The sequence below is a fragment of the Leguminivora glycinivorella genome, chromosome 15 (assembly GCF_023078275.1).
Source record: "Leguminivora glycinivorella isolate SPB_JAAS2020 chromosome 15, LegGlyc_1.1, whole genome shotgun sequence".
NCBI classification, from domain to species: domain Eukaryota; kingdom Metazoa; phylum Arthropoda; class Insecta; order Lepidoptera; family Tortricidae; genus Leguminivora; species Leguminivora glycinivorella.
In genome coordinates, this window is record NC_062985.1 from 15,414,579 (window position 1) to 15,440,369 (window position 25,791).

At 37.6% G+C, this 25,791-nt stretch overlaps 3 protein-coding genes across 3 annotated transcripts in view; 2 read left to right on the forward strand and 1 right to left on the reverse strand.

Moving 5' to 3' along the window:
* The first annotated feature begins 743 nt into the window (after positions 1-743).
* On the forward strand, positions 744-12,803 carry LOC125233900 (ubiquitin-like modifier-activating enzyme ATG7). Its single transcript, XM_048140068.1, has 11 exons — positions 744-1,034; positions 1,461-1,656; positions 2,272-2,727; positions 3,495-3,601; positions 4,696-4,840; positions 6,009-6,164; positions 7,618-7,806; positions 8,079-8,267; positions 10,784-10,899; positions 11,586-11,874; positions 12,096-12,803. The coding sequence occupies exons 1-11, from the start codon at positions 841-843 to the stop codon at positions 12,126-12,128; spliced, it is 2,070 nt and encodes a 689-aa protein (XP_047996025.1). The 5' UTR covers positions 744-840; the 3' UTR covers positions 12,129-12,803.
* Positions 12,804-13,272: 469 nt separating this feature from the next.
* LOC125233901 (39S ribosomal protein L2, mitochondrial) lies at positions 13,273-16,481 on the reverse strand. The gene is made up of 6 exons (XM_048140069.1): positions 16,133-16,481; positions 15,900-16,012; positions 15,025-15,160; positions 14,573-14,653; positions 13,859-13,990; positions 13,273-13,526 (listed from the first exon to the last, which is right to left on the reverse strand). Exons 1-6 carry the CDS (start codon positions 16,350-16,352, stop codon positions 13,321-13,323), a joined length of 888 nt encoding a protein of 295 aa, XP_047996026.1. The 5' UTR covers positions 16,353-16,481; the 3' UTR covers positions 13,273-13,320.
* A 5,981-nt stretch (positions 16,482-22,462) lies between these two features.
* Positions 22,463-25,791, forward strand: part of LOC125233846 (histone-lysine N-methyltransferase ash1) — a 125,027-nt gene continuing 121,698 nt past the window's right edge. Inside the window, 4 exon segments of the mRNA XM_048139983.1 lie at positions 22,463-22,543; positions 22,932-23,014; positions 23,498-23,565; positions 23,799-24,341. Of these exon segments, the coding sequence (XP_047995940.1) occupies positions 23,500-23,565; positions 23,799-24,341 (609 nt within the window). The 5' untranslated portion in view covers positions 22,463-22,543; positions 22,932-23,014; positions 23,498-23,499.

Below are 25,791 nucleotides of genomic sequence, written 5' to 3' on the forward strand. Positions count from 1 at the left end.
GACCTTTCTAGGTCAACTGTAGTAATTGGAGCAAATTCAAACAATTTATAGTTTTGATGAATTTGTGTTTTATGACTCAGTTCTATTTCTTTTCCGGATGCCAAATCATTTAATGTTTTTAAAGTTGAAATGCCGACGTTTTTCTCAAACACTGTTTGAAGTTTTTTGTGAATAATTTTGCCTTGAGGATTCAAACGTAATCTTGATATATGTACTTGAATGAAAGAGGTTTGCACATAGTTAAACGTATTCAAACTTAGCCATTAGTTTAGTTATGATAATGATGGTTAAAAATTTATTTTTATGGATGTCGATAAACTAAGTCGATATTTAATGAATCACTAGCACTGGTACATTTTTACCCCCGCGAAACCGGTGTTTGGTCATATCTCACTTATACAAGCATGGTACGCGTTTAGACTGTGTGCTAGGAACGCGCCTCTTTCATATATTTGATCGCAAGTGTCCGAGGTGTGGTGTTAACCAAAGATTAATTTAATATACCAGCTAAAAATGTATTACTAGAATTAAAAATGCAATTGATAACGTCTTGTTTTCTCATACATATTGATTTGAAAGGGACGACACTACAAAGTTGCCACTTTTCAAATTCGACTTTATTTTGCCAGACTGTATTTTCGCGCCCAGAAAAAAATTAGATTGGCTAAAAAGACTTGAATCTGATTCATCGTTTTTTTTAAACTGGTGTTTGACAGGTGTTAGTAGTGACATTGACGTTCGCTTCGTGTGTTGACTTGCTTTTGTGAATTTGTGCTGTGTTTTGAAGAATAAAATATATCGCAAAAAATAAGCAGTACATTACGAATATAATTATGTAAAATGGCTTCAAATGGAGAAATCATTCAATATGTGCCTTTTACGTCCTTCGTTCACCCATCCTTTTGGCATGCTCTTACTGATATGAAACTAGAGGTTGATAGGCTGAACGAAACTACAAAACAAATTTTTGGCCGATTTACATACCGTGATGATATCGGGACTGTATTTGAAGTTGACGGAACCTCGTTCAATAAGTTAGTACAACTAAATTATGGAATGAACTGTCTGCCTGCTGTATTTCCAGGCTGATACCACCTTCAATCCTTCAAGACAAAGCGTTCACTCATAAGGGTCGGCAACGCACCTGCAACACTTCTGGTCTGGAACCCATTTCTCAAAACTGAAAGTTACAAGCGGAAGTCTCTTTCCAACTTATCATATTAGACAGTGACTACCAAGTCAAGTGTCAAGTGGTTTACAAGTGTAAATTGTAACTTGTAGCTTCGAGAAATGGGCCCCTGGTGATTAGGGCGGCAGTGATCGTTTACCATCAAGATCAGACTACCTGTCTGCTGGTTTGCCTCCTATTGTTTATAAAGAAAACTTTAACAGATTTTTAAAGAGGCCTTGTTTCTCAATATCATTGTTTTGTATTATAATCTAACTTCTGTGCTTTACAGGGAACCCACCAATCAGCAGCTTTATGAAAATGTTACGGGAACTATAATGAACAAGAACACAATAGAAGAGTTTAAGAACATAGATAAAGCAGCATTACTAAATTCAATTGGGGAAGCAATATGGGCTAACATAAAGAAAAAAACATGGATCACAAACCCCAGGGCCTTGTTGAATTTTATCATTCTTTCATTTGCTGTAAGTTACCTAATGTATTTAGACTAGAGATGGGCCGAATATTCGGTAAATATTCAGTATTCGGCATATTCGGTAAGTTTTTCAATGTTCACATTCGGTCAAATAATTCGGTTGCTTTGCCGAATATTTACCAAATAAACAAAGTAAAAAAATAATGAAGATCTTACATATTCCTTTGGATAATAAGCTCCTATTTTAGTAGCTTTCTAAGGAACTACTAGAAAGAGATAATTGCCTATGCGTCAAAATACAAATATAAAGTTAGAAAAACCGTAGTTTAAGAGTTGAGAAGAGTTTAGAGTTGTTTTAACTAAGTTGTAGTTAAATTCACTAAATCGTAATAACATATGTAGTTCTAGTAACATATGTAACCATTATCAATCATTTAATAGTTTTTTCTTAACATCCGCTTTCTAAATATGGCGTAACCGAATATTCGGCCGAATGTTCGGTTCGGTAAGAGCTGAACCGAATGTTCGGCCGAATATTCGTATTCGGCAAAGTCCATATTCGGCCCATCTCTAATTTAGACATTTATTATTGTAATGTTAAAACTTATCAACAACATAATAATTTACAGTATTTCATCACTATAAACTTGACCCTTTATTACAGGATTTAAAGAAATTCCACTACTACTACTGGTTTGCCTTCCCATCACCGAGCCAACCGACAGTCTACCTCAAAGAGACCAACAGCATATCTTTAAGCTTCAGCAACAAACAGCTTGAAGATCTTGCACAAGACTATAAAAAACTAGACTCAAATCAGAAAAACTTCTTTTTCATCCTTCAAGAAAATGATAGTGTTGTAATAAAATCTTTAGCCGAACTATTTGATCCAAATTTAGAAGTACAAAACGATTTAAACATTGACTTATCTAGTCTTTACTTTGTGTTTGCTGATCCAAGTAACGGAAACAATCCAGGATGGCCGCTACGGTCATTTTTAGCAGCATTACTTGAACATTGCCCAAGTCTATGCAAGACAGATATCCGGGTTATAGGGCTGAGGTGCAGTGCTAGCGGTGCAGTGGAGAAAAGTTTGGTGTTTACTGTTTCTGTACCTGAGGTAAGCATGGCTATTTAATACTTTTTTAGGGTTCCGTACCTCAAAAAGGAAAAACGGAACCCTTATAGGATCACTTGTGTGTTTGTCTGTTCGTCTGTCACAGCCAATTTTCTCAGAAACTACCGAACCAATTAACTTGAAATTTGGCACACATATGTAAACCTGTGACCCAAAGACGGACATGTAATTTAAATTAAGAAAATTCAATTTTAGTTCAAGGAGTTACCAAATCTCTTGAAATTGTGTGAGCGCGTTTGAATATTACATATAAATTCATTTCTGTTTCGATTTGTTCAAAATATCGATTATTCGCAAAAATGACTTAAGTTCTACCTAAAAGGAGGCGCTTAAGCCCTTCTTGTAGTGTACCAAGCCCCTTGCAACGCGAGTACAACTCTCACTTGGCCGGTTTTTTTTTGATAAGACTGAATTGTCACAGTCATTCCTTTATACTTCAAATCGGCCTTTACAAAATTGTTTTTTTTTTTGCACAAAATGGACACCTAAATCACCACTCCCTGAAATAAAGTTATAGATTTCTTATGACTGCCAATTATTTCGCTTGACTTTCCAATTGTTTTCGTCTATTTTTCTAAGACATTTTTCATCAAATTTTGTGAGCAAGTTCTATGGTTTAGTGCCTTAAGTTTTATTAGTTGTTTGCATCTCATAAGTTTAAAATGAGAATGAAACCTTGTATGGATGAATGAAACCTTGTTGGATTCGGGCACTCTTAATGATGTGGATCCATGAACTTTTTTTTTCAGAATGTGCAAGCAGTAGAGAGCGCCGGCTGGGTAGGCTGGGCGAGGAACGACCGAGGAAACTTCGGGCCCAAGCTGGCCAACATGTCCGCGTCCATGGACCCTATCAAGTATGTCTTAGATTCCCGCTTGAATCCCTGTATAGATCATAATATGTCATACACTGACGAACACCTTCATTCGTATTGCCATGGTATTAAAGGTAAAATTAGAGATATAAGTCGGGTAATGGGACTGCCGCAAATTTGATGACAAAAAGCATTTTCCTATTATATTACTTACTTATATGATGGGAATTACTACAAAACCTCGTTAAAAAAATTGTAGGAAAATTTTATAGAATATTAATTATTGGTCCTTACGACATTAATTTAGGTGAGATTTAAGTCACGCGTACTTTTACCGTAAAATTACACTTAAAGACATATTCGTAAAATTACACTTAAAGACATATTCGTAAAATTACACTTGAAGACATATTCGTAAAATTACACTTAAAGACATATTCGTAAAATTACACTTGAAGACATATTCGTAAAATTACACTTAACCCTTAAATGCATATTGTTGCCATTTGGCTACAATGTATGTATATTTTGTATGTATGTATGTATATTTTGGCTAGTTTATAGCCAAAATATAAGCTGGACTTTTTTTTTTATTTTTCTTAGATCCTACATCTCAATTACTAAATAAAAACATTATTTCCAACCATTTAAAAAAAAATGGCGGAAAAGTGTTAAAAAACTGGATGATGGTGATTTTTAGTACATGATTCAGGCAGATTTTTTCAGAGTTAGTAACTATTTTATGTTTAATCATTTTATCATAGGGGTTTCTCAAATAGTGTACCTTTTTAATAGTAGTAAAAGTTTTCTTATAAATTTTACTAGTAATTATATATTTATATAAGTAAGATTTAGCCTATTTTACTTCTAACACTGATTTAGTATTAAAATCGATGTTAAATATTTTTTTATTATTTTTCCTAGAGTCAGAAAACCATTGTCTATCACATTATTAATTTCTAGTTAAAAGAAAAAAATCATGCATTTAAGGGTTAAAGACATATTCGTAAAATTACACTTAAAGACATATTCCTAAAATTACACTTAAAGACATATTCGTAAAATTACACTTAAAGACATATTCGTAAAATTACACTTAAAGACATATTCATAAAAATTCTGACTTTAACCTCCAGGTTAGCTGACACATCATCAGACCTGAACATCAAGCTGATGAAGTGGAGACTAGTACCGGATCTTGATGTGGATGTCATGAAGCGCACCAAGTGCCTACTGCTCGGCGCAGGCACGCTCGGGTGCCACGTAGCACGGGATCTGCTGGTAATTATACTCTGTCAAACAAGTCTGTCAGTAAATAAGAACAAAGAAAACTATAGGTATCCTTTTCTCTAGCACCCTAAAGAAAAGGATGCATATAGTTTTCTTTGTTCTTATTTACTGACAGACTTGTTTGACAAAGTATGTATATCTTATTTCAACTCTTCAACTATTACTCCAGACGGAGATATGGTTAAAGGACGTATCATGAAGTGGCTCAATAGGCTAGTTTCCTATACATAAAATAAAATATTTTATGCAGTGCACGAAATAAAGCACCACATAATTCGAAGAAAAATATGGACAGTAGTTATGTTTAAACATAATTTCTATTTAATAAGTCAAAGAGAAAGATATAAAGTAAATGAATTGACCGTCATTCCTCAGTATTTCATAGTAATTCCATATTAGCGAATCGTTTTGACAGTTCTTAAAAAGAAGCTGATTTGACTAGTAGGAAACTAGGCTATTGACACGACTGTTACGTAGCTTGGTAACCTGAACCTTGTACTTCAACAGCGCGCTTTGTCGAGGTTTACTGGACACTGTCGATTAAGCTCAGCACAAGGTAATAAATACGACTGAGACGCACAAGAGATACCTATCCACGTACTAGATTGTCACATCGCGATTGACCAGATGCAAGTGACAATGACTATTGTCCCGGATTTGTAAGTTCACATTTTTGACACATTTGTTTTGAAGTAGGTATGTTGCGATGTGGCTAAGACGTATCGTTTGCCAAATCTAACGATTAATTTCGAATTGGCTGAATCGGTTAGGCCCTATACGATTTCTATCAACTTACTGAAATGTCATTTGAATGGAAATGACAGACTGCCACAGCACTAGTTTAAAAATAAAAATGAATGATAAATGACATAATAAGTAAATCCTGCGTGATAAATTAATATCGTAAAATACTCACTAACGAAGATCCGCAAAAATGTAACATGTACCTACTAGATTATGTTTAAATTAAGCGAAATATTGTTTTTAAGTACTTGTTTTTTTTTAAATATTATTACAGGATTTTATTTAAAATTCCATTAGGTTGCGAGAGTTTACGTATTGTAGACGCTGTCATGTGTCAAAAAGAGGTTCTTACAAATCTGGGACAATAGGTGCTATTTTTACTGGTGTTTATTAATTTCGTTTCCTTTGTTGTCAGGCTTGGGGTTTCCGTCACATCACCTTCGTGGACTACGGAAAAGTTACCTACTCGAACCCGACGCGGCAAGTCCTGTTCACGCACGACGATTGCAGGGCCAGCCGGGGCAAAGCTGATGCTGCTGCTGACAATTTGAGAAAGATTCTGCCTTCTGTAGTAAGTATTTTTACTAACGCAAGAAATAGTCGCACAAATGCTTCTTATTTAGAGGAATCTCATTAACTGCAGAGTGGAGAACCTAATAATAGGTTAAAAAAATTGCCGCAATGAAGCATCAATGGCCGCAATTTTAGGAGTCGATAACCAATACGTGCATTTTGCGCCAGCAATAGCATCGTAACGTTAATGGCGCAATTTCATTAGTCTATAGGGCCCGCATGCGGGGTACGAGAGATTTCTGGAACGAGTACCACAGGGCCCGCATTCGGGGAAACGTTTTCATTAGTCGATAACCGCATTCCGGGTACGAGAGATTTCTGTAACGCGTGCCGCAGACCAATTAAATTGCACCACTTTAATTGGTTGTTATCTCGCCTGCGGGGACTCCCCGTGTGCTGCATACCGAACGAGTTAAAGACTAATTAAATTGCACCACTTTAATTGGTTGTTATCTCGCCTGCGGGGACTCCCCGTGTGCTGCATACCGAACGAGTTAAAGACTAATTAAATTGCACCACTTTCATTGGTTGTTATCTCGCCTGCGGGGACTCCCCGTGTTCTGCATGCATACCGAACGAGTTAAATACTAATTAAATTGCACCACTTTCATTGGTTGTTATCTCGCCTGCGGGGACTCCCCGTGTGCTGCATGCCGAACGAGTTATCGACTAATTAAATTGCACCACTTTCATTGGTTGTTATCTCGCCTGCGGGGACTCCCCGTGTGCTGCATACCGAACGAGTTAAAGACTAATTAAATTGCACCACTTTCATTGGTTGTTATCTCGCCTGCGGGGACTCCCCGTGTGCTGCATACCGAACGAGTTAAAGACTAATTAAATTGCACCACTTTCATTGGTTGTTATCTCGCCTGCGGGGACTCCCCGTGTGCTGCATGCATACCGAACGAGTTAAATACTAATTAAATTGCACCACTTTCATTGGTTGTTATCTCGCCTGCGGGGACTCCCCGTGTGCTGCATGCCGAACGAGTTATCGACTAATTAAATTGCACCACTTTCATTGGTTGTTATCTCGCCTGCGGGGACTCCCCGTGTGCTGCATACCGAACGAGTTAAAGACTAATTAAATTGCACCACTTTCATTGGTTGTTATCTCGCCTGCGGGGACTCCCCGTGTGCTGCATACCGAACGAGTTAAAGACTAATTAAATTGCACCACTTTCATTGGTTGTTATCTCGCCTACGGGGACTCCCCGTATGCTGTATACCGAACGAGTTATCGACTAATGAAATTGCGCCATAAGGCATTCCATATCTACTATTTTGACACGAGTACCATAGTTACTCCTTTTGCTCTCACTTACCTCGCTCGCATAGAGTACCCGAGCCGTAACTGTAAGCGACGACCGCAACCCAAATCTATATCGACATGATTAGCCAAAACTCAACTGCGGTTTCATGATAAGAAACTCGATTTTCCCTTACAGGAAACCCGCGGCATTGCGCTACACATCCCAATGCCAGGGCATCCAGTAGGCGAATCTCTCCGCGCCGAAACTGCTGCCAACATCAAAACTCTAACCGAAGAAATACAAGCCCATGATGTGACATTCTTGCTGTTAGATACTAGAGAGGCGAGATGGTTACCTACGCTTCTTGGTGCACATTATGGGAAGGTATTATGTACATTGATTCTTCAATAAATTAGCTGGTGTTGTTTCGTGAGAATCGTGAGCCTATCTCTGACTTCTAGTAGTATCTTCACCTGACTTCTAGTTAAGTAAGTATATGACATCCAGTAGAACAAGGGGAACAGTGGGGAAGGGGAGTCAAGGGGAACTGCAGCCAACATAACAACTCTAACCGAAGCTATTCAAGCCCATTTTTGCTTCTTGATACCAGTTAATGTTTAACCAATTTCTAATAAATAATTACCTCTCTTTTTCAGATAGTAATAAACGCAGCCCTTGGCTTCGACAGCTACCTAGTCATGAGGCACGGGGCATCCTCTCAACTACAGTCAGATGCTGAACAGTCGAATATTGAACCGTCGGGCTCTAAACAGTCACCAGCTACATACCTGCCGGGCGCTCAGCTGGGCTGTTACTTCTGCAATGACGTCACTGCTCCGGGCAATGTAACTATCCACATGTAGTAATAAACCCTCGGCTTCCACCTAGTCATAAGCAGTGATCGGGGATTTGGATGTCACACCACGGGATATCAAGTAGAAACAGTGATATGGATATGCCGTCCGGCCCGTGATAATTTTTCTTATGTCTTAGTAGACAAATGATCAGACAGATCGCCTGATGGTAAGCAATTAACTACCGTAGCTCATAAACATTGAGGTAACAACTGTAACAAGTAACTGGTCGAAAACTAAAAGCAATTCCCGTGTTGGTAGTAATATTTATAAAATAAACGATATTGAATAAGCAAGTTTAGCAAGTGTTGGTTATGATATAGGGAAAAAAAGTCAAACTTTCTTTGTCACTAAGAAAATGACTTTGTTATTTTGCACTAAATTATTGATCTATAATAAAGTGAATTTTTATACGCATATTTTATTGTAAGTGAATTAAGAAAAAATAAATTCAGCACTTTCAGCAGTAATAACAAAGATGATTTGAGGTCCATTTAAAACATTGACCCGTAATAGCAATAATGACCCGTAAGGCATAATATTATGATAAAAAACTGTCCTTTTTCTAACCACATAAAGCCTGGAATCCCGCGGGCCGCGGCATATCCATACTAGCATAATGTTTGAGGTCATTCACCCCGTGTGGCATCCAAATCCCCGATCACTGGTCATAAGACAAGAAGCAGTCAAACCTATCTAGTCAGAGAGGCACGGGGCATCCTCTTAACTACAGTCAGACGTTGAACAGTCGAATATTGAACCGTCAGGCTCTGAACAGTCACCAGTTACATACCTGCCGGGCGCTGGGCTGCTATTTCTGCAATGACGTCACCGCTCTGGGCAATGTAACTATCCACATGTAGTAATAAACCCATGTAGTTACTATCTACAAGTAGTAATAAACAGTCTGCTTCCACCTAGTCTTAACTATAATTATATCGATTATACCTGTTACTACAGTGAGACGTTGAATAGTTAATTACTGAACAGTCGCCCGCTATATGTATACCTGCCACACCTGCGAGCGGGCGTAGCACTCTAGCGTGATAAACTTTATCGCATCGGTGCATCCCTATCGCTCATACAAAGGTGCGAAAAGAATAGAATAGAATAGACGTTTATTCGTGAACACAGGTAAGACAAAATACACATAATAACAACAAGACAGAAAGGAATGAAGTGCCACGAAAAGGCCTCATCTCAGCGTGTTGCTGGTGACTTCCAGCGCTGGGGGCCGATTTTTGAGTCTCACGGCGTTCGAATTCAGAAAATTGTCACTGAAAATAATAGGCAATTCACCGTTTTCAACCGGTATTTTAGTGACAGTGTGACTCAAAAATCGGCCCCCTGATCTTCCGATGAGTGAGTGAGACCATCAAGTGAGAAAGATTCACGGAGGGTAACAGACAGAAGAAATACAAAACACATCCAAAAAAAAACCGGCCAAGTGCGAGTCGGACTCGCGCACCGAGGGTTCCGTACAAACCTGCAAGGTTTACAATTATTAAAAAAAAAAATATTATGTGATGTAACTAAAAATTTATGGTTTTCGTAATTTTTCCTTTATCTATGCTATAAGACGTTGCTTCGTACCAAATTTCAAGATTCTGAGTTCACGGGAAGCACCCTGTAGGTTTTGATTCCCTTGCAAGTGTCGAAAATTTGCTGCATAAACGGCTGTATCTTTTGATTGCGTTGGCTTAGAAGTTTGATTTTTTCACAGCTTCAAGGGACAGTAGACCTGAGTAATTGATATAAATTTCAGCTTCATACCTCCACGCGTTCCTGAGAAAAAGGGTCTTGACAGACGGACGGACGGACGGACAGACGGACAACAAAGTGATCCTATAAGGGTTCCGTTTTTTCCTTTTGAGGTACGGAACCCTAAAAAGGACGGCCTGACGTTATGTCGTTTATCACGCGGCCGTGCTTTCCTGCCTAAGCTATTACTTCTGCAATGAGGCCACCACCTCTGGCAAATGTCATTATTTTCACTTCTCAATCCCGTTTCCACGCAGGTAGTAGGTACCAAGTTAGATCTACGCTAAATCTAGCCACTGAGGTCACGTGCTTAGCATGAAATCTGTTGCTACAACCCTTATACTTTGACGACCGGTCCTGCGCAGTCGGTAGTGTCCCTGCCTGCTACGCCGCGGTCCCGGGTTCGAATCCCGGTAAGGGCATTTATTTGTGTCATGAGCACAGATATTTGTTCCTGAGTCATGGGTGTTTTCTACGTATATAAGTGTTTATATATATATCGTTGTCTGAGTACCCACAACACAAGCCTTCTTGAGCTTACCGTGGGCCTCAGTCAATCTGTGTAAGAATGTCCTATAATATTTATTTATATTTTTATACATCCAACTATATCCAAAATCTGCTCCCGACGTAGGCGTAGTCCCGCCCGGCTGGAGTACGATTATTTTCTGTCTCGACAAAATAAGGTATCGGAAGGTAAGGAATATTTTGGATGGAAGTGAAAAGTGCGTTTATTACTTTTACAGTCGCTGAAGGACCGTACATTAGATCAACAATGCACAGTGACACGACCCGGCGCCGCGGCCGTGGCCGGCGCGCTTGCAGTTGAACTCCTCGCTGGACTCACGCAGCACCCACTCAGGTATTTTGAACAACTGACTGAGGGACACCATCTTGCCGAGCAAATTAACTCGGGCGTGGTATGAGCTTCTTCTTTGTCCTACCCTTATCCCAGTCTATCTGGGGTCGGGTCTTCCCGTACATTTGCGCCAAAGAATTCCATTTCGGGTTGTCTGTGGGTTAATGTTTTGTCTATGGATCTCTCTCTGCACGTTAGACCACCATGTAGAAGGCGGTCTACCACTTCCCTTCGGTTGTTCTGGGAGATTAAGGACCCTCTTTATGGGATGGGTTTGATCACGCCGCATTACGTGACCAACGCAATCGTCCTTCTCTCACCTTTTCATCAATAGATACTTTCATTGCTAGACGCGATTGCTACGGATGTTTGCTATCGGTTACGGTCGTAGCGTATTTATATACTAATATTATGGCTAATTTGGCCTTAGCATGGTTTTTCAACTTAGCCTCCGAAACAGCACAAACTGATTCTGTATATTTTTGTGTTTCACTCATTTATCCAATGTATAAATAGAACATAACTGAGATCACCACAATCGACCATTTAACTAAGTAAACTGTTAACCCATTAATTGCCGAAGACGCGAATTTGCGTCACGATACAAGTTAATTGTAATGGGCGAATGTCGGTAATGAATGGGTTAAGATTTTGTGCAATCATACAACATATACCTTTACTTATTTCAGGGAACACGCTCCAGCCCTATACAACCTGACGGACGAGTCAGACATACCACCTCACCTCCAAGGCGTGCTTGGTCCTATCCCCCACTCCATCCGCGGTTTTCTCCACTCATACCGCACAGTAGCACCCACCTGTGCGAAATTCAACCACTGTATAGCGTGCTCGGACTTAGTACTGGAGAAATATAGAAAAGAGGGGGAGGAATTCGTGTTTAAAGTGCTCAATAGTGGCAGCTACTTGGAAGAGGTTACTGGTTTGGCAGAGTTGCAGCTGACTGCTGAAATGACTGATGTAAGTTTTTTGACCATAGTAACTAAGCCCAGTGGTTACACAAAACATGCCCCGTTCATAATTACACGTTTATATTAGTGGCGCCCTCCTTGTGTATGTACGAAAGGAAATTGGAACATAAATGTAATTTAGCGAATATTGACTTAGCCGATTTTTTCAACCAAAAAAACTGCCATTGCCTTGTTTTATATGCATTTGTCAATTTTATTTATTATTTTCAGATACTCACATTTTCGGATGAAGATGAAGAATGAGCAGCTGAAAAAGTCTATTTTACTCTCTAGATATTTGTTAAGCATTTAATTGTTATTATGAATTTATTCTCTAGATACGCATTTTATAGTATTTATATTCAATAGCTTTGTCAAGCTTTAAATGTACTTATATTTGTTACAACGCAACGTCTGATGAGTTGCTATGTGCTGATTGTATATTTATATTACATTTTATTCAAATAAATTTTGATAAATCTGAGGAGGGTTCGTGGCTTGCAATTTGGAATAATATAATTATGTATTCCTTTTGTTTAATACGATCACTGTCGCCTATAAACTAACGAAACACCAGAAGGGTTGGAGTTGCGTTGCCGGTCTTTAAGATGGGTGTACGCTCTTTTTTCATCCCACCATATGTATTAGTCTGCAAAAATAATTCTCGGTCGGAAGTGGAATTTACGTATAGCCGCAGCCGAAGAAGGTAGTCAATATTTGTGAAGCCGAGCCGACCGGTTGCCGAGTCAACGGTTATATTATAGCTCTTTAGTTGTCACTAAGTAGGCCATTATTTTTGAGTGCTTTGCCCTATGTTGTTCCGTCTATTGTCCTTTGAGTCGTCGGCAACCCGAACCCTCCTTAGAACTTGTACACTCCTTTTTGCTGTGTACTTAACACAGCAAAAGGGAATGTACAAGTTTCTAATGGGGTGGCAACGCGCATGTGGCACTCTTTGAGTTGCAGGCGTCCATAGGTTACGGTGACAGCTTTCCATCAGGCGGACCGTATGCTTGTTTTCCACCGACGTAGTATTAAAAAAAATGTTAAAATTTCCAGTTATTTAAATAAAATTTACTGCAATATAATTTACATTTGTTTATTAACCTCGCTACTAAATATTTCCCTAATCTAAAAGGGTGCATGGACCGTTTAAGCGCCGCCGGGCGAGCTGCCTCAGCCTTCGCAACTTCTTTGACAGGTTTCGGCGGGTGTATCTTTCGGCCGTGGCAGCCATCTTTGCGATACCACAGGCCTGAGTGCGGACGGTTACCGAGCCAGCGGTTACTGTAGCTCTTTGCTGGTTGGTAGGCCAAATATTTACACAAATTAAAGTGTCCTTGAATTATTTTTGATAGCTTTTTGCCTATGTTAAAATTTCCAGTTATTTAAATAAAATTGTCTGCAATAAAATTTACATTTATTTATTAAACTCTCTACTAAATATCGTCCTAATCTAAGGGTGCATGGACAGTTTAAGCGCCGCCGGGCGAGCTGCCTCAGCCTTCCCGACTTCTTTAACCGGTTTGGGCGGGTGTATCTTACGGCCGTGGCGGCCATCTTTGCGGTGCCAGAGTCCTGAGCGCGGACGGTTACCGAGCCAACGGTTACGTTGCGGGGAACCAATGGGCGTGCTTCCGTGCTCTATGTTTGATAGGCGACCTGGAAATTAAAGAAAAAAAGTTCAGTACCCATTCAGAGAAATAAATGGTTTTGAGAGAGAAATAAGTCTTATTGAACAACCACATGTTTTGTCGATGATCACAAACGAGTGCATTTCAAAGCGACTGCGTACACAGTACACAAAAGGACCAAGTTGTGTCAACCCTAAAAACGCTAACAGACTATCGCACCGCACCAACATTTGCTATGTTGGTGCGGTGCTAGCAAGAGTTAGTTGGTAAGAGGGCCTCATCAAGTCTTTCACATTTAAATTGTTTTTTTTATTACAACAATGATAAATCTATCATTACAGTTAATAATAAAATACTGACCAACGACAGCCATGCAGTGCTGATCGAAGCTGAAGAGCCTCTTAGACGGCATCTGCACGATGATACGGTCGTCTTGCTTCCTCAATATAGTGCCGCAGGTGCCGGCTGCGTGGATGTACAGACCGCCCATGCCTAGAACAATTTAGTAGAATGTCTTGAATATGGTTCCAATCGTTTCTCTTAACACTTTCGAAACCGGGCTCTACGCGGCGCTACGACATTTTCGCTACATACGGGGAAACCCATGTAATCGGCTACGCTTCTACGAGCGGTGTACCCGACAGTCGGGTTCTTGGTAGCGAAAGTGTTAATAAAAAGGCGTTTAGGTAAAACAAACTCAAATGCAAAACTGCGATATAAGTGCATACTTCTTATACATCTAATTAATGAGGCGGCACACTGGCATTTTATCCCGCCAGGCGGCGCCTGAGCAAGTGTCTAGGCATGTCACTGTCATTCATATGTGAGAGAGAGAAAAGAATATCTTCTTCTCGCTCTCACGTATGAAATTCTTTATCTGTGCAATGGACTAATAAGGTGGCGCCATCCGCCATAATCTTTGAGTGTGCCTCCTCATTGGACAAAGACTTGCAAAGACATAAAAAACTAGACTAAAGAAATGGAAATTTTAATTATCATTACAAAAATTGTGATACAATTCAACATTAGACCTTGTGCTCTGAGCATTGTTGATAGTTTAATAGCCATTCTTACCAGGCACTTTTTCAATGCAGTGGACAATGGTCCCAGTAGGCAGTGCCCCTAAGACGTACGCATCACCTTCATTGGCTCTAACTGAAAAAAAAAAAACGTTACAATTAACAAGCTATTTGAGTTCCAGATAATATGTGAGTGTTGGTACCTATCTTACTTATAAGAGTTGGAAGTTTTGCAGCAGTTTCTTTGCTGGTAATTTTACTGCTAGATGGAAACTATTGGCGTTGTTCATTTGTTCTTTAGATACTCAATGTCATGCTGGCTTCAAAAAGGGCAATATTTTCACTGCATACTTTCTCTAATATATGAGTAAGAGACAAGTTCATTTAAAAAACAGTGTATGTTTGCTAAGTTTAGACATGAGTGTACCTAATTTTTAGGGTTCCAAACCAAAAAGGTACTAATGGAAACCTTATTAACGATGATATAAAATGGATTAACCAACTAACCAGGTATCCTAGGCAAGTGTCTGGAGGTTTTGATGATGTCACCGGCTTTCATGTTCTCTGTTGCTAAAATATATTTCAACTTGTCTCCAACTGCAACTAGGGCTATGTTTGCTGTCCGACAACCATCTTCCATAACCTGAAATTTTGTTTTTAAGAAGCTTTTAATAATATTGTCTTTGGTTAGCGCAATAGTCAATCATGAAATAAAACAGAGAAAAATATCACATGTTATATTAATTATATAATCTGTATCCAGAGTTTTATTTCATAACCTTAAAAAAACCTTTTATACATTGCAAGAGTTTTTTGATGACAGAATGTTTAATTAATACCTATTATAACAAAATTAAGTAGCTAAAAGTATTATTAATAACTTGTAAAACCTAATTTGTAATTTATTTATATACCTACTATTAAGTAGTTGTAAGATTGCTGCACCCTTGCAGGGTCATATTACTCCCACATGTTATATGTTTGTAATATGTTTGCAATAAATGCTTTGTTTGTTTGTTAGTTATTAGAATGTATAACTTTATTGTGGTGTCAGATCAATTGAGTTTTAATATGATAACAATTTTATGAACTAAAAAAAAAACACAGAAAGAGGTGAGAGCTTCAGCTTCCTCTTCAGAAATAGGAGAGTCATTTCTTGTGTAAATAATGTTAATCTAATGGCAAAAAACAGACTTGTGGCCCTAAATAAATAGAATATGATTGAATGATCCGTAAAGAAAGAAATAGGGCAGTAAAATATTAAGCATATTTAGGGGAAGAAATGATAAAATCTATGGCCAACAAATTTATAGTTATAAAAAGATTATACAATATCTAGTAGGTACTTACGTACCTACTTCTTTGTAGGGAGAATACGATACCTGTATAACCTTCTCCTCTTGAGGAGGGCCCTCCGTAGGCCCATCCCTGATCCATGCTATCCAGTGATATTTGTGCTTGATGCCGCCTCCTATGCCTTTAGCTACAACGCGACCTGTAAGTAATAAATGGTTTTAAAGATACTGATTACTAGGAATTTGGTACTATGTTGATGACCTCATCAACATAGTACCACTAAGTTTAACTTGAACGAAATCGACAGTAAAATGTGTACCTGACACTGGATCTCTGCCTGCAAGATTGGTTACTTCTAAGGGCTTGACGGTATATTCTTCAGGAAAGTGGACTATGCGCCTATAAGCTATGCCGAATCCTGGCTTCGGCTTGTCTAATGGGGGTTTACTCGCAAAGTTAACGACTCCCGTATAAATAGTTCGACGTCCCAGTACGGTATGTGTTATTGATAGCCCAGCAAAAAGCCTGTTTAGGGCCATAGTGGCGAAGTATGGTGTTTAGTTGTTTCCCAAATGTATGTCGTCTCAGATTATACTTTATTCACGCTAAAGTGATATTCTCGATTATATTCGTACTATAAAAATAACCAGCTTAAATAAGCTAACCTATAAAATTTTTTTTTTTTTTTTTAATTTATTGGGAGCATTGGCAACTTGGCCATCAGCTCAAACATACAATATTTAATAAAACAGAAGAAACAATTAAGTACAGGTATAACAATTACTATGTTAAACATAAAAGTAAATAATTGCACATATTTAAATGATAAACTTATGACTATTTAGTAACTACACAATACAATGTTTTATCAATAAGAAGTAGTTTTGATCAATTAAAAATTATTTACAGAGCGCCAATAGTGTGCATAACAAATTCACAAATTACAGGGTACAATTGTGGATATTTTAAAAGAGCCTGTACAGAGTTTGGTAGAACTTGAAAACCCGTATCCATGCACATGGCAACAAATAACAACCTCTGCAAATTAAATGAAGAACAGTTAAAGAAAATGTGGTCAAGATTACAAAAATTAAAATTACAATATGGACAAGCAGCGGAATCACTTAATTTTAATCGGAAAAGATGTGCTGGAAAACGAGCATGACCAATTCGCAATCTACATATAGTTGTAATAAATCTCCTTTCTATATATTTTCTTTGATATTCAAACCACGACTTGGTGCTGGGAGCCTGGACTATTTCGGCTAGCCATTTGCCTTTAACTTCTTTGGATTTAGACCACGAGTTATTCCAACGTCTAATCATAAGTTCTCTAACAAAAGGAACTAAATCGGTATAAGGTACTTTTAAATTACAAACTTGAATATTTTCAGAAGATTTGGCTAGCGTGTCTACAAGCTCGTTACCAAAAATTCCTGAATGTCCAGGAACCCAGCAAAATTCAACAATTATATTTCTATCTATTAAAGAACTTAAACAGCTTCTTAACTTATAAATTAAATAGTTAACAGTTGCACTTAGACATTTATTTTTAAGAGCTTGTAAAGCGCTCATGGAATCAGATAGAATTAAAAATTTGGTTTTATTTAAATAATTATCGTTAATATGCTCTAAAGCGTAAATTATGCCTAATACTTCAGCCGAAAATACAGAAAAGTAACTACTACATTCAAACACTTTTCCTAAGTTCAAAAAAGAATCATAAAACGCAAAACTGGTCCTATCTTTAGTCTTTGATCCATCTGTATATAGTTTAATAAAATCAGTCTTCATATCAAGAAACTCCAAGAAGTCATATTTTGATTCAAATTTGATGAGTTCAACAACCACGTCTCGCATGCTATCATAGTATTCATGTTCAAAACAGGGAAGCAAATGCGACCAATACACTATATCTTGGAATTCAAAATTTAAATACGTTATAACTTCACTTATGGAAGAAGAATTAGTAAGCGGTGCTAAATTATAATTTGGTATGTTGACATATGTCAAGTATCTATAAGCTACTTCATTATCACGACTAACTAACTTAAGGCCATATTTATCAGTAATATAAGATCTACGTATAAATAGAGGCACAATGCCAGCCTCTATCTCCAGAGAATTAATTGGAGATGACATCATAGCTCCAGTAATAATTCGTAGCGCCCTATTTTGAATAATATCTAATTTCCTTAAAAGGTGGATATTCGCATCAGCAAAAAACATACAACCATAATCAAAATTACTTCTAATAGCTGCGATATATATAGTCTTAAGAACCTTAGGGTCTGCTCCCCATTTTACTCCTGTTAACGACTTCAATATATTTAAACCTAGTTCGGCTCTTTTAGAAATAGTATCAATATGAGTTTTCCACGAAAGATCATAATCAAGAAATAGGCCAACGTATTTGACAGAAGACTGAGCAGGAATAACGCTAGAATTATATAAAACTTGAGGGTAATGCAAGCCATTTTGAGAAAAGAGAATTACAGAACTTTTGGAAACATTAACTTCAAGTTTTAGTGAATTTGTTAATATGTTATGAATACTACGCAGACAGTCGTTCATAATAGATTCACCAACTTTTATATCATTACAGTTTACATATAAAACCAAATCATCTGCATAAAATAAGTGCTTAACAGAATGCGGAATTTCTTTCATAAAACAAACCAAACTTAGTATAAATGTAAGAGGAGATAATACAGAGCCTTGAGGAGTACCCTTTGTAGAAACTTTAGAACCTATTAAAGTAGATCGAATTTTTAAAGTAAGAGATCTTTTATTAAGAAAATTAAATAACCAACGTAAAATATGCCCAGGAAACCCCAATATAGATAAACTTTTAATAAGATATGCGTGATCAATGTTGTCAAATGCCCCTTTAATATCTAAAAAAACAGCTAATGTATACTGATTAGATCGAAAGTTATTCTTAACATCGCCAATTAAACAACTTAAGTTATCTATTGTACTTTTACCTTTCCGAAAACCGTATTGAGTACTTGGAATAAGTTTGCTGTTTTCCGTAAACCACTCTAGTCTATTTTTTAACATTGTTTCAAAAACTTTCGCGAAACAGGATGTTAAGGAAATAGGTCTATATGACTCAACGCAATTAGGATCCTTATAAGGTTTGAGAATTGGAACAACGTGTTGTGTTTTCCAAGTTGGAGGAATACAATTATTTTGCCATAAATCATTCAATATTTGCAATAACACTTCTTTGGCGTGATTAGGTAAGTTTTTGATGACACTGTAAGAAATGAAATCAGGCCCAGGTGAAGTATCTTTTTTATTTTCTAGTGCAGCTAAAAACTCATTAAAAGAAAAGTTGTTAACCATCCATTGAGCCTCCGGGAGGCCACAATTCTCAAAGTACTCATTAAGGTCACCATTTGATATATGATTATCGTCTGAAGCAATCCTGTCTAAAAACAGTGTCGAATTATCTGGATTTTGAAAAAGATTTGAAGATGATGAAACTAAATTAAGTTTTGCATGCTTGAATCGGCGTATGTGATCCCAAATAATTTTACTCGATGTCATGCGATTAAAGGAAGAACAAAGATTAGACCAACACTCTCGTTTAATTTCAAATAGTTTTCTTTTCTTAAAGGCATCTAATTTTTTATATAAAATGTAGTTTTCAACAGATGGATATTTTTTGTATGATTGTAAGGCTATTTTGGCTCGTAAAACTACACATTCACATTCTTCATTCCACCAAGGAGTAGCTTTTAAATTTTTATTAAACTGGTAACATTTTTTAGAAAACGTCATTAATATGTCATGTAAAATACTCAAATACTTCGTATAATTTTCTAGAGGGTTATCTACAAACTGAAAAGCTTCATATTCAACATCACATAACTTTTTAAACTTGGCCCAGTCAATCTTTTTGAAATTTACATTAGCTAGTGAATTATCTTGACGAAGATTAATACCCGGACTCTTAGATATTGGAGTAGGCGAGTCAAAAACTACACCAATGAGCAGAGGGAAGTGATTACTACTAAGAAGATCATCAAGAACAGATACCGAACAACTAGAGCTAAGAGCTCGGGATGCGAATACTAAATCCAAAACATTACCTTGTTGGCCAAACGGAGCAAAAGTCGTGATCGTGCCGTCATTTAAACAAACAAAATCTGAATTTTCTATAAAAGCATGAAGAGCCTTACCTCTTCCATCATTTACTCTTGAACTCCAGGAGGAGTGATGTGCGTTGAAGTCACCTATTATGAGACGGTTATTGCTTACAAATTTTGAACACGAATCTTTTAATAAATCTATACTAAACTTACCATTTGGAGGTGGAGGTGCATATACACACAACAAATCTAGAAAAAATTATTAATGTCAACAGTAACTAGAATATTTTGGAAATGGTACTGTGATGAAGTGTTGACAACACTAAACCTGAGTTTGGAACGGATAGCAATTGCAATGCCACTGTGGGGATGGTTAGAGTCTCTTCTAATGACAGTAAACCCAGGCAATTTTATAACTTTGCTAGGTGACAGCCAAGTTTCATTAATTAGTATGATGTCAACACTCTCATCACAGTTATGTAAAAAATGTATTAACTGACCTAATTTAGGAAATAGACTTCTGGAGTTCCAATGAAGTATTTTTAATTCTTTAAAACCTAACCTATCCATAATTTAAGTTGTGAAACTTGTTAAAAGCTGTTCTTTTACCATTTGGGAGGTTATAGGGATAGGACCAGAGGAAGTATTATTGATTTCTTTTTTCTTCAATAACTCTACAATTGTTTTGGTAATTGCATTAAGAACAATATCAGAGTTCAGGATATCAGCAATCACAGCACGTCCTTGAGGAGTCTTAGCAGGTGGTTTTTGCATCTTACTATTTGAGGTATTATTGGTATTGTTTTTAGGTGTAACAGCTACTGCAGCTGCCGTAGCATAAGAGAATTTGCCACTGATCTTGTTCTTAATTTGAGCAATTTTTTCCGCCTTTACCGTACAAGAATATGAAACTGCCGAATGGGGTCCACTACAGTTTGAGCACTTGAAGTCAGAAGGTGTGGGACATTCCTTGTAAAAATGTCCTGCCGAACAAATGGAACAAACTTGTGAACTTTTGCAAGCTCCACTACCGTGATTAAATTTGTAGCATCTGAAGCACTGCAGCAGTGGCCTGATGTACTCCTGTACAGGCATCCAGATGTGATCATAGATGACGTGGTCGGGTCTAGTTGCAGCCATAAATGTCACCAGAACAGTCGGAAGCGGTTTATATTGACCATTTTCTTGTTTTTTGGCAAATCGCTTCACACCGAGAACCATGCAGTCTGCTTTTAGTTCGTCAAGTAATGTCTCCTCACTGAGATCAACGGGAGCACGAATTATTCCTTGGCATTCAATACTATCGTAGGGGATTGTTGCCTTCCAGTTGTTGGCTTGTAATAGAGCATTGTTCAATAAAAATGCATTAGCATCTTTGGCACAACCAAAATAAACTTTTACATAAAAGTTACCCGCTGCTTTAACATACTGAACTCCAGTGACTTCTTTTAGTATCCTATTAACTTTGAGGATGTCCATGGGAATTTTATGCGTGGCCTCATTGGCATCGGACTGTAATAGAATGGCATATTCCTTTTTGGTCAGGTCTTCGTATATAGGATTGTGATCTTTGAAAAGACCACGCCTGCTTCGTATGTGGGTCATTTTTTGTTTACGTGATGTGCACGTATCATCAGAATCCGGTGTTTCTCTGTTTTTCTTTCTTTTTGAAGAAACTTTGGCGGTGTCTGTTTCCATGGGGGAGGGGCCGCCGCCCGCACCCCCGTTTCCCGGGCTCATCAAAGGTTTATTTCAAGAATTTCAATTTGTAGTTAGTTTTAATGAAAAAGATGACAAAATTATGTAGGTTTTGCTAGTAAAAAAGGACTTAAAACCCAATTAATGAAAAATTTTCAAAAAAGCCGCCTTGCTGTTTCGGATTCCCGCCCTTTTTTTTCCCTAACCTATAAAATATTTTGACAAAACATAATGACAGTGACATTGACGTATATCCCACATGCCGTTTCAGTTACAGGAAAATACTCTGTAATATGCATTATATGCAATTGTATGCCTTTATTCTGATTATGGGTATGTTACTTTAGTTTGCTATCATTTGATATAGTTAATAAAATCCACTGGAAAAATAATATTTTACAACTTTACAATATAAAGCGAGACTGTTTATAGCATGGTTCGAATACTTCGTGAAACGTACGGAATGCACACATGTCCGTAATATACAAAACACAGACGCACACATACACTTCCTAATTTCTCCCCATACTTGTTTTTGTACTACTGATACCAGTTTTAAAACTATATGAGGAAATGTACATTCAATGCCCAAAGTACATCTATTTCAAGATGCTAAGCATTTTAAACAAATTTAGTCACAAGAAGTTTTAGCATTTATACGAAATAGCATCCATGCATTTGATCGGTGACGCCATTTTGCGCAATTCATGTGCATATGAATTTGTTATATCTATCTCTTTCTCGCGTGAGAAAAACGTATTTGTAAAAAAGAGTAAGCTATGAAATTCTCTAGTTTTCTCTCACTCTGCCTAGGCATCTTCCTATATATTTTATTTTATTTGAATGATTTGTAAACATGGAGGCCAAGTGTTGTGCTCTCAAGTGAACCAACTGCGTTTATCTTTGCATTACAGGATTTTAATATATAGTTGGTATGTAATTACGTCTTGTACATTTAGTTTAGTATGTTTTCTTATGATAGAATCAGCTTTCTTCGATATTATTCCGGTTATGTATGTAAACGTATGCACTTATTTGGCGCCAATGTCCTAAAAGACCGTTACTCCTAATTATTATCGCAACGTAAAAAGAAAGCGATCATCAAGTGTAAATTCGTTCAGTTTGAAGTGATAGCGTAGAATCCACTGTTTAGGAATGATATAATGTTACGTCGTGATGTGATAGGAAACTGGTCCTTCGAGTGTCGGATCTGTCATCTCGCCTAATTTTGTACCATCAAAATGCTCGAACAATAGGATAATTCGTCCAAATAGTCGTTTTGTTTTTATATTTTGGTGATATCCTTCTATAATTTTGCAGAGACGATGTTATTCTTGTGTATCCAGTGATATAATGCGGGAATTTATGCAGTTGGACTTGGAAACATCTTGACCAACCTTGAAGTGAGTAGCTCGCATATCAATTATCTATGTGCCCGTAAGTATTTAATTGCTGAATAGCGGCTAGAATTGGAATAATTATGCATTCATAAGCAACTACGCAAATTATTGTTGCGACCAGTTTAGTCAAGCCAAGCACCCAGTCATGTTTCTTGCAGTTTCAACTGCAGTTATTACCCATCAGATGACCAGAGAATTTTGTTTAAGTTTCAATGTCATTCAGAAATTAGATTCCACATTAAATGAATAATTTAGTAGTTTGAAATTAACTTGTTGCCATTAACCTCTTACACAAATGTTTTATGTCAATAGCTTCTTTCTACAAATAATGTACACAAAACGTATTATATTTAAAGTGTAAATGAATTATCTTGGGCAAATTCAAGTTGAACTTTTCGGCTCAGAGTTATCAAATCTGGTCGATCTTATAACGAGTCAAAGTACATACTCATACTTATTATACTAAAATTGTTTGTTTTATTACAGAAATGGGTACTGAAGTACCAAAGACCCATGATTCAAGTGGCGATTCGGATTCAAATACAGATTCAGAGGTATGTTTACTCCTTTTTACAAAATGCTTGGATATACATTTTAGCACACCACAAAATTCTTGTTTATTTCTATAATTAAATTATTAAAAAAATGTTTATACTTACTGCAATGCTGGGTTTTATATTTAATCCTTTTTGTGCATTTGATTTATTAAAAGTTTTTAGACTGTTGATTAATACCTAATTATTCAGTAATGCAAATGATTAATTGCTTCTTGTCTTTATGATTACAGAACAGCAGTTCCAGTGAATCATCAGGAAGTGAATTTGAATGTTCAGGAGCTAAGCAGACTTCTACTTCTAAGCCCCACTTCTCCGTTACATCCTGTGACACCGGACTGAGGCTCAAAATAGCTGCAATTCCTGCACGGAAGGTTTCACCTAGAAGAAGCGCTAAGCCCTCTGTCAAGACGAAACCTTCAGATGCAACAGACACCAAAAAATCAAAAGTTAAGAAGAAAACATCAAAATTGTCTGATAGCAGTTCAAGTTCGGAGTCTTGCAGCAAATGTTCATCAGATTCCTCAAGTGATGATGATTTGCCTCTAAAAGTTGTATCTAAATCATTGCCTAAATGTGGACAGAAGGGAAGGACCGCCACATCTAAGAGTGATAGTGAGGATGACAAGAAACTGAGTGAGGCGATTAAGGACATCAAGGCTTCCAAGGAGAAGCCGAGTGTTGCAAAGACTAGTAATGCAGTGAAAAAGACTAAAAGTGATGATCCTGTAGAAGAGGCGCCTGTGAAGAAGGGAAGGGGCCGGCCGCGCACCAAGGTAAGTTTTGCATGATTTTATATTTACTGAACTAAAATTGAAACTACATTAAGTAGAGCCAAGTGTAGGCAGTAAGGCTATTATGGTAGGTATTTTAAATGATCTTATAGTGGCAATATTGACCAACGAATTTTTTGAAAGTTATGTTTCGGCAAGTTACAGTTAAAACTCTTGATTTGGGTTGGTTCCGGCATAAAAATAATCGTCCAAGTTCGCCTGAAACTAGAGCGAAGTAATTTCTGCATTGATTGGAGCTTGGTCGTAAATGTCAATAAAGGAAGAATAAATAACAGATAAGGTTTATCTGTTCAAGATTGTAAAATAAGACATAACAATGTTTGGCTGCTATCAAATAGTGAATATAAAATCAATAACTACATGTTCTAAATCAACAAAAAATTGCAAAGGATTGGTACAAGCAAAAAGTAATAACTTCAATTTGTTTCACATTAAGCTAGTACTTGGAGAATTCATTTTTTTATTGCAAAATTTTCTGAAGAATGTAATTTTGTTGCGATGATTTGTATGCAATATTTATTTTACATTGAAATGATTTATGTTTAGAAACCTTACATTCATGTTGTGAACTGGGTATCACTGTATGTCTTACCCATCACGGAACAATGGTGCTCCGGACCTTTGGGAAGCGTGCGCGGGGCCGAAGCCAACGCGTAGAGTCCCTTTTGACACTTTAATGAAATGTAAGGGGTACACCGAGCGGATGTTGGCCTTGCCCGTATCATGGGACACACGCAGAGGTAGCATCCGCCAGGGTGTAAGGACTATTTGACAGTTAATGGAATCTAAGTGACCGGCCACACCAGACCGTCGCGTGTCTCGTGGCGGCGTGGCGCGCGCCGCGCCGCCTGGGGGCGCGTCTTACGTCTTTCCTATACAAAATGTACTGAGGAGACGTTTTTTGAATTACACTCAGGTGGCGTGGCGCGGACGCCCTTTGCGCGCCCCGAGACACGCGACGCATAAGTGGGAACGCTGCCTAAAGTGAACTGGGTTATTGGATGAAAGGCATCACTGTATATTATTATGTTTTTTTTTTTACAAATAGGCTGCAAAGTTCTCTTTGTATTCAAAGCTAAATCAGTAAGTGCAATACAGTCTACATTTAATCCATACTGTGTCTGGATCGTAGTAAAGGGAAATCCGTGATCTCTGCCTACCCCTCTGGGAAACAGGCGTGATTGTATGTATGTATGTGTGTGTCGGTTTGTTTGTCCGTCTTTCACGGCAAAACGTAGCGACGAATTGACGTGATTTTTTAGGTGGAGATAGTTGAAGGGATGGAGAGTGACAAAGGCTACTTTTTGTCTCTTTGTAACGCGAGCGAAGCCGCGGGCAAAAGCTAGTATTTAATAAAACTTAATTTAGATTGAAAAACTTTGATTAACTTTTAATTTTGTGACTGGATCTACAAGGAAATGTCTGTTCATTT